General features: G+C 35.8%; 2 protein-coding genes and 1 non-coding gene across 3 annotated transcripts; 1 reads left to right on the top strand and 2 right to left on the bottom strand.

Moving 5' to 3' along the window:
* Positions 1–1,709: 1,709 nt before the first annotated feature.
* Positions 1,710–3,288, top strand: LOC107946777 (probable xyloglucan endotransglucosylase/hydrolase protein 30). Its single transcript, XM_016881232.2, has 4 exons — positions 1,710–2,011; positions 2,090–2,190; positions 2,300–2,508; positions 2,660–3,288. Exons 1-4 carry the CDS (start codon positions 1,774–1,776, stop codon positions 3,189–3,191), a joined length of 1,080 nt encoding a protein of 359 aa, XP_016736721.2. The 5' UTR covers positions 1,710–1,773; the 3' UTR covers positions 3,192–3,288.
* A 1,056-nt stretch (positions 3,289–4,344) lies between these two features.
* Positions 4,345–4,416, bottom strand: TRNAQ-UUG (transfer RNA glutamine (anticodon UUG)). The gene has a single exon. It is a non-coding gene; the product is annotated as a tRNA-Gln (tRNA).
* Positions 4,417–4,868: 452 nt separating this feature from the next.
* LOC107948896 (cellulose synthase) lies at positions 4,869–9,270 on the bottom strand. The gene is made up of 4 exons (NM_001398629.1): positions 9,130–9,270; positions 8,046–8,841; positions 7,024–7,831; positions 4,869–6,755 (listed from the first exon to the last, which is right to left on the bottom strand). Exons 2-4 carry the CDS (start codon positions 8,798–8,800, stop codon positions 5,004–5,006), a joined length of 3,315 nt encoding a protein of 1,104 aa, NP_001385558.1. The 5' UTR covers positions 8,801–8,841; positions 9,130–9,270; the 3' UTR covers positions 4,869–5,003.

The raw sequence follows: 9,270 nt of genomic DNA on the forward strand, positions 1-9,270 counted from the left end.
TAAGATTTTTTATATTATTAAATATAAAGTTGGTTTTAAATAAATTATATCTTTAAAATATTTTACATAATTAAGTTAAAATTTAAGATTATAATATTAAAATTATTAAAATTTAAATTGTTAAGCTTAAAATATAGTTTTAGAAAAGAAAAATATTAATAATATTTATGAAATTAAATTTATTGTTAATAAGAGTTAATTACATTAATTGATTAAAATGGAGCAAAGATAAATATAAAATTATAAAAAATTGAATATTATTTAAATTATAATAAATTAATATTCAACGATTTTTTGTATTTTTTAATATTAAATATTTTTAAAATCAAATAACATTAATATAACTAAATTTGAATTAGTTAAATGTTTTTAAAAATATTTTATAATTACATTACTTTTTCAATTCATTAATAACAAAAATTAATATTACAAAAATATTATAATAATATACAAAATCAATCTGTGCAAGACGTAGAAATACAAATTAATTGCCAACTATTCCAATTAAACGATATGGAATAGGAGTTAGAATTTGGAAACATTACCCTTTTTTTTAGGTTAAATTCTATTACTTCTCTCTATGTTTTATAAAAGTTGTAGATTTAATCCTTTATATTTTTTATTTTTTTCATTTTTAGTCCTCACCAAACAATAATTGATAAATTTATTAAGTCTATTGTTTCCAAAATTTGATGCACCAAACAAGGGTGGAGCTAAAAAAATTTTTGAGGGGGGTCAGAATAAAGTTGTATATTTTTATGATAGCAAAAGTAAAATTTCACCATTTTAATAACTTATATCTTTATAATTTTTAAAGGATTAAATTAAATTTTTCTCATTCTTGGGGGCAAAGTGTATTTTTATCATATACTAATTTAAATTTTTTAAAATTATAAAAGGACTAAAGGTGAAATTTTCTATTTTAGGGTGGTCTAGGCCCTTACTAGCCCCCTTTAGCTCTACCTATGGTACCAAACATATTATCATATGTGTAATGTCATGTCACTTTATTGTTTCCAAATATTACTCACTAAAAATTCAATTAATGGATTAACGAATGTCATTTACGTCAACACTAAAATTGCAAAATTTAAAAAGTATAGAGATTTAAAATGATCTAATTGAAGAATATGAATTAAATCTACAATTATACGCATAGTACATGATTAATAATTAAATTTATTTAACTAAACAAATTTCAATTTTTTTATAAAATTCTTGTTACCCCAAAAGAATGATGTTAAAACTTTCTTGAGGTTAAATATATTTTGCTATTGCATATATATGTGGGTGAAAAATATATGTAATTTTTTTAAAAAATTTAATATAAAAAATTAAATCAAGTGTAGCTCGAATTGAAATGTTAATAGTTGAAAAATCTTATTAGTTGTACATATTTTTTATATTTTATTTAAAAATTAAAATAAAAATTTATTACTTTATAAAAAATATTTTGAGTGATACCAACCCATTTAACTCTTAAATAATAATATAAATAGATAAATATATATTTAAAAAAATATTAGATGAAAAGGGTATTTATTATCATATTAATTTAAAATTTTGCATGGATGAGATATTTTTTCTTACATAACGAAATCAAGGGCCTTCGTAGGATTAACAGGCAATTAGACCGTTCAGAATCCAGAAGCAACTCCCAGCCCTTCTTTTATTGTGTATAAAATAAAAATAAAATGGAAAGAAATAATACAGGAAGAACCCTAAAAGAATAAATAATAAATAAAAGATCCCGAAATAAGTAAAGGATAAATAATGGGTCATTTTCATTGCTGCTCATATTCAGAGATGTCGTCAACTCCCCTGTCCTTCATATTTTTCTTCTACTTGTTAATCTCATCCTCCTCTTCGTTGTTGTCCTTCAGTAGTGGTGCAGGTTTCAACCTCACCACCATTGCTTTTGATGATGGATACAACCCTCTCTTCGGTGATTTCAACCTCGTTCGCTCCCCCGATGGCCGCAGCGTTCGCCTCCTCCTTGATGTTTCTTCAGGTAATTCATTTATTTAATACCCATGCAAACCCCCTTTTTTCTTTTTAAATTCCGTTTGGGTATTTGATTGAAATTCAGGGTCTGGTTTTATTTCGTCAAGTATGTATGAATATGGATTTTTCAGTGCCAAAATCAAGTTGCCATCTGATTATACTGCCGGAGTTGTGGTTGCCCTCTATGTAAGTTTCTTGGTTTTTAATCTTTTAATCTGGAAATTTGATTTCATTCCCTTAATTAATTTAAAATCGTGATTTATTTTTTGTTTTGTTTTAATGGTGAATGATGCAGGCATCAAACGGTGACGTATTTGAGAAAAACCATGATGAATTAGACATCGAGTTTTTAGGGAACGTAGAAGGTAAGCCATGGAGATTTCAGACTAATCTGTATGGGAATGGCAGCACAAGCCGAGGCCGAGAAGAACGTTACAGACTTTGGTTCGATCCATCAAAGGAATTCCATAGATACAGTATTTTGTGGACGGCCAAGAACATCATGTGTGTTGTCTTAAACGCCTTTTTTTTCTCCGTTTTGTCCTTAATTAATTTCCCCGTTTTTAATGCCTTTCCTACACGGTTTTTTTTGCCTTAGTTCACGCATAAATTAAAGCAACTAACAAGAGAATGTTTTTTTTTTTTTAATCTTCAGTTTTTACGTCGATGAAGTTCCAATTCGTGAAGTGGTACGCAGTGACGAAATGGGCGGTGATTACCCAACAAAGCCGATGTCTATATATGCCACCATTTGGGATGCCTCCAGCTGGGCCACTAATGGTGGCAAAATTAAAGTTAACTACGACTATGCCCCTTTCACTGCCGATTTTAAAGAGCTGGTCCTCGAGGGTTGCCCTATGGATCCCATCCAGGAATACCCCGATTTCACTACCTGTAAAGAAAAAGATGCCTGGCTCGAGACTCGAAACTTCGCCGTCTTAACGCCGAAACGGCGATCCGCTATGCGTAAGTTCAGACAGCATTACATGTACTACTCATGCTGTTACGACGTATGGCGGTACCCCGTTAAACTTCCTGATTGTGTAATCGATCCGATCGAAAAGGCAAGGTTCAATGACACGGGAAGGTTAAGATTTAGCGGAAGCCATAAAAAGCAAGCCAAGATCGCAAAAGCACGACGGAAGAAAAAGCAACGGGCTGCTTCCGATGAACGCACCGATGTATAGTGTTAGATTTGTGTTGGTTAATTAAAAACGTTATCTGTTAATCTGGACCTTCGGTGTTATTCCTTTTCAATCTTATAATTATAGTATAGGATAGAAATCTGGAGGGTCGAATGATTGATTTTTGCACTTACCATTTCTCTCAATGAAAATCAGCCTTGTGTAATTTATGAGGTAAGCTTATCTTATTCATGTATAATAACAAATTAATCATTTAATATTGTGAGATATTTTTCTCAGTTATCCTCAAAAAGAATGGCATTCACCTATTTATATATATATATGATATGAATATTGTTTACAAACATGACATATTGGGTAAGTGGGTTCAATACATGTACATACGTATCTTATCTTAAATTTAACACGTGTTTATAAGGTCTTATACGCAATCTCATGCGCAACCTCGCAATGGATTGCAGTCCACATCTTGTGATCACACATCATCACACGAACTCAACCAAACCCATTCGGATTTGGACCAAAGATAATCACTACTGTAACAAATATATTAGTAAGATACAATAATTTAAGTGATATTAAGTCTCAAATAATTGGAGGAATATGTAAAAGAAATTTGTCTTATGCAGTAGTAGGGCAGATAAATAACTGGAGAAATCCACATTTGGAAATTTACAACTTACGTCACTTCTTAAGTAAAATATTTGTATCCTTTGAAAAAAATTTGTTTACATTTATACAAACTATCAAATACTAAATTCAACCTATATATGAATTCAGTGTTGGTACTCTACATGTCTGTTATATTTGTACCAAATTTCATTTTATTCGTCAATAACGTATGATATTTTAATTTTATTGTATGTATAATAGATTATTTTAATAAAGATAATTTTCCAAAATTTTTATAAATTTTGAAATACATACAAATAAATATTAATTACTAATTCAATTTAAATTATTATTTTTGATTAAAATTAAAGTATTTATAGACTAATTTGTTAATGCTCTTCAAAAACGTAAATAGTTTACCATAAAATTGTTGTATTCCTATTAATATAGAATATTAAGATAAGTAATAACTTGCTCTTTGTTAGCAAAATCTGAAAATATACCGTTAGCATGGGATTGTTGGAAGGTAGAAAATTGTACTACTAACTACCACTTTTTGGTTTCAAAAAATCCTAAGTAAAAAAGGTCCTACCGGGAGTCGAACCCAGGTCGCTGGATTCAAAGTCCAGAGTGCTAACCACTACACCATAGAACCTGTTTGTTAAAATTTTGATACCTAAAGTTCTCCAACGTAAATATCACGTACTCCTAGACCGCCGAATCACTTGGATACGGAATAGTAAAGTTGGAAAAAGTTAAGAGTGGATATATTTTTGCTAGTTGCACAAACCTCGTCAAAATTCTTTGGACGACTTTCAATGGCTTCAGTCTTAAGAGTGGATATATTCTTCATTAGCTTAACACTACTTCAATTAAGATGAGTCTGTCTTTGAGGCAAAAGAAAAGTTGAATTTTGTTTGCAAGGGCATTAATTACCAAGGAATTTATTAAATCTGACCCAAGACAGACACTCGTAAAAAACCGCCATTCGTTTGTGACCAAAAAGTAAATTACTAATGGGGCCGCATATGGGTTTTCATTGCTTCCAAACCAACCCACCTGGATATGCAAACGAAGTTAAAATTGCTTCAACTAAAAGCATAAGGATGGAAGGAATTTAATTGAATCTAATTTCAGAATAATCAACCAATCGCATATATATATTATATAACTTTCAAAGAATGAGTATACAAATGTGCAACCTTCCCCTGCGTAAAACAATACAATGGGAAGTCATGTGAATCAAGGGAACTGGAATGACCCTCCAATATCAGAATTCTGTGATGGGGGATTGATGGCCACCCACAGTAGAGAAATAGAGATTGCAATCAGACCTGACCATACATATACGATCGTAGGTGTTTTTCCTCGTCTTCCCATTAGACCCTTTGCGAAGGGGTACAGATGAGCCAATACCCAGAAGCTGAAGAACACACCTCCTAGCAGATGGCTCCATTCAGGTACATCACTGTATACCGTACGCAGGACTCCGTACGCAATGGCAATCAAATTAACAAATATGATGGTGAGTGGAGGTATCATGAGAGATGTCCATTTGAAGATGTAGAGATCAGCAAAATCATCATCCACATCATCACCAGCGGATTTTGATGTCAGGGTAAATGATATTTCGATACCCGCAATCACCTTTAATAGCCCCTGGAGCACTGCAGCAAGATGAGCACTGGTGCCTCCAATCAACCAGAACTGTTCATTCCTCCACCACTCTTCCAGTTCAATGCCGGACCACTTGATTTCTAGCACCGCAAGAGCACAAAGGGTCAGGGTGATGGCCAAGAGGTAGACGAGGAATGTTACATTGAGTGTCTGAACTATGAATTGATCCGAAAAGAGGGACAGTGCGGGAAGGAAGCAGTAAACAATGAGGAATATGGAAGTGAAAGGGTATATCCCAACATTAAGATAAGCAATCCTCTGTAGAAACTTAAGCCTCGGGCTGCCTAGCAGGGCATTGTTGCGTGAGAAGAATATCTCGACCGAGCCAGTGGCCCAGCGTAGAACCTGGTGAAGTCTATCAGTGAGATTTATTGGAGCAGTGCCACGGAAAGCATCTCTTTTGGTTACGCAATAAACAGATCTCCACCCACGATTATGCATCCTATACCCTGTGACAACATCTTCAGTTACTGATCCGTAGATCCATCCTACACTTTGCCCCCATTCAGTCTTATCTTCATACCAGCATGAGATGACATTGATTGCCTCTGCAATTGTGGATGCATCAAGAGGCTCCCGAGGCATTGTGAGAGCACCAGGTGCTCGTCCGTATTTGATAGAAGGATGATCAGCAAGGGGCTGGCCTTGAATTGCTGCAACCCGGACAGACTCAACAAGTAAAGTCGAGTTCCCAAACTTCTTAGGAATAAGAGCAATATTCATTTCATCATCTTCCCTTAACTGAACATCTTCAGGGTCAAAGTCAGGAGCAGAAGCAACAGTTGCAGGTTTCTTAGTACGGGGAAAGCAGCAGCTACAGCAATCAGGGTCATCTTGTAACCGAGGTGGCTCAAAACCATAAAGGGCAGTGCGGCGAAAGAGGCATCCTGTTCCAACATAGACAGGACCCTGAAGTCCATCAAGAGCTCTCATGTTAACATCAAAGAAGACCGTGTTGTGATTGGCATAGCGGTCAGATGGATCAATTCCTTCAAACCTCTGAGGAAATTGGACATAACAAATACGTTCCCCATCTCGGTCCATCATAAAGCATATTCCTTCTCTCAATGCTAGGGAATTATAAACGTAGTGGTCACAATCAAGATTAAGTATGAAGGGGCCATTGGACATGATGGCAGAAGCTCGAACAAGTGCATTCATGGCCCCCGCCTTCTTGTTGTGATCATAACCAGGTCGCTTTTCACGAGTAACATAAACCAGCATAGGAAGACGAATGTCAACCTCACTCAGATCCATAGAATTTCCATCGCTTTCGGTACCATTTTGAGGCACAGCACTAGGAGGGTCCAACATCACCTACAATTAATAGAGTTCAGGATCTTAGTTCACATAATCATATTATCATTACAAATGATTAACAAACTTATTTAACAACAGCTTTTGTAATATAGCAACAAATGAGGTCAAAGAACACCCCAAGCAGTGGGAACACAAATGCGACCTAAGATTATATTAAAAATGATAAAAAGGAAATAATAATGAGCAGTTGATAATGGCATGATCGCCCCTAGAATGCTCTGGCATATGCATGCCAACTGAAGAGAAGCTATTCTTGAATTCTTACCTGTATGATACTGGCATGATCGCCCCTAGAATGCTCTGGAGCAGGAACTGTCCAAGTGCCAGGCCAGTGGGTGCTATCAGCCATCCAAGTAGCTTTTGGTATCTTCAAAGTTTCCATTGGTTCATCACTATTGTCCTCTCTCCATCGCTTCAAAATATTTACCTCCTCCCTTGTATTGAAGGCATCAGAACGTCGTCGAATTGAATCAGAAAGACCATTTATCCTGACCTTAAATTCATCATACTCACGTTTTACCCGCCTGCGGTCTCGTACAAAATCCCGTCGCACCTTATTCTTGTAAGGATCTCTCTTTAGATTGAAATAGGATTCAGGGTTTCTAGGCTGAATTTCATGTTTCCTGCAAAAAGGAACCCAAATCCTGGCAAAACTGGCAGCTTCCGCCATGGCCTCAAAGGTTAGTAGTGCACCTCCATCATCAGAAACATAACACGCAAGCTTCTCAACAGGGTACTCGGCTGCCAGAATGGAAAGAATGGTATTTGCGGTGACAAGAGGTGGTTCTTTCTCGGGATCGGCAGTAGAAACAAAGACATCTATGCCTGGTAGATCAGATCTTCCCAAAGGATTATTCGGACTAGGTTTTTCAAATTTCTCTTGTAAAGCATTGAGATCAACATCACGATTAACCGGACAAAGCTTAGGAAGCTGATCAAGCAGCCAAGAAAAGGCAAACCATATCTCGCAAACCACGGACATAAGCCACAACCAGATTGCCTCTTCATTTGGGTGGCTGATTCTCCACTCCAAAAATAATCCAAGAACCACAATTCGAATAAGGATTAGGAGCCTGCAAGCGTATGAACAGAGAAACGAATAGAAAATTATTATCATGTCACAGTTATTAAACAAAGCTGTAAAAAACAATCCAATCTCCAAGTTACTTCACGTGTTATGAAATTAGTTGTAGCTTAAAGCTGACCACTAAGCAATTATAACCAAAGCTGGGAGTAGTTATGAAATGTTGTTATCACTTATCACAGAAAAGAATTGAAGAATCATACCGATATGGACTAAGGAGTGCAGCACGTATGCTTGATTTCTGTGTTAGAGGCTTCCACTGCTTGTCATGAAAAAACTTGGTGTCACCACCGATGTCATGCCTGCTCCCATTCGCACCATCCATCGGCCACACCGCATTCCCATATCCGTAACTCTTATTCGTTTCGTACAAATATTGAGTATAATCAAACTCATTACTATGATTCCTCATCAAGAGCTCAGTTGATTCCGCCACTGGAAAACTCCTGTCGGATTTAGACGACCGTGTTCGGCTAGCCGGAGCCATCTCAGACAAATCCAACCCCCTATAATGCTCTCTACAACCGGGACAAAACCCATCACCAGTTGCCAGAGCATCTCTGTAACATTCATTACAAATCCTGAAACCACATTCGCATGGGAACACATCTATGCCTTGTCTATTAGTCAACATCTTGGCACCGCATCCAGGTAGTTCACAAAACGACCCTTCTGCAACCACCGTTGCCGGATCGGAGTCAACGATCTTCTTGGAATGAGCACGAGTAACGCGATTGTAACCCCCAGTAAACATGGAACTCGAAACGTACTGTTCCCCGCTTCCTACCGCTTGCATAGCAATTTCCATCGGCATTGGCTGGTTATCAGGTGTGGGGGGAAGATGAACTGTGTATCTAGAGAAATCTTCACCTCCAATTTCACTATCGAGATCGCCAGCCGAGTTCGTTATATGGTGAATTGTGGGCGTTCTTCTAGTAGCGCGCGATTCACTTGCCATTGTTTGGTCTTTCTCCTAACCAAAAACTCTTTTCCCAGAACCTGTAATGCAGAAAAACACCTTAAAAGCACTGCATAAAGCCTAAAAAACTTAAAACTTTCTCAAAATTCTATATTTTCTTAGTGGAAGATATACCCTTTTTCTTTTCCTCCAAACATAAAGATTGAAGAGAAAAAAAAAAGAAAAAGGAAAAGAGTTAGATCAAGTAGTGATCAAAGTCTCTGAATTTAAGGATTGAACTCTGTAATAGCTTACATATAGACAAGAGTATAATATATATTATTAAAAAAGAAGCGATAATAAGATGAAGTAAATATTCAAAAGCGTACCAGTTTGAACAAAGCAAACAAAGGGCTAAAAACCAAGAAACGACTCAGTCTAAAACATCAATATCAAGCCACCATCATCTTCTTTTCTCCCAAAGACAAAACTGAGGTCGTTCTTTCTTTCAAAAAATAAACACTGAAACC

This window comes from Gossypium hirsutum, chromosome A12 (assembly GCF_007990345.1).
Source record: "Gossypium hirsutum isolate 1008001.06 chromosome A12, Gossypium_hirsutum_v2.1, whole genome shotgun sequence".
Taxonomy (NCBI): Eukaryota; Viridiplantae; Streptophyta; class Magnoliopsida; order Malvales; family Malvaceae; genus Gossypium; species Gossypium hirsutum.

Bases quoted from the DNA above. Each gene is read 5' to 3' on its own strand.
- LOC107948896 (NM_001398629.1), bottom strand. From the start codon at position 8,800: ATGGCAAGTGAATCGCGCGCTACTAGAAGAACGCCCACAATTCACCAT. The intron at 7,832-8,045 runs GTATGATTCTTC...ATACGCTTGCAG, and splicing joins GCACTCCTTAGTCCATATCG to GCTCCTAATCCTTATTCGAA. The intron at 6,756-7,023 runs GTAAGAATTCAA...TATTAATTGTAG, and splicing joins ATCATGCCAGTATCATACAG to GTGATGTTGGACCCTCCTAG.
- LOC107946777 (XM_016881232.2), top strand. From the start codon at position 1,774: ATGGGTCATTTTCATTGCTGCTCATATTCAGAGATGTCGTCAACTCCC. The intron at 2,191-2,299 runs GTAAGTTTCTTG...TGAATGATGCAG, and splicing joins GAGTTGTGGTTGCCCTCTAT to GCATCAAACGGTGACGTATT. The intron at 2,509-2,659 runs GTGTGTTGTCTT...TTTAATCTTCAG, and splicing joins TGGACGGCCAAGAACATCAT to TTTTTACGTCGATGAAGTTC.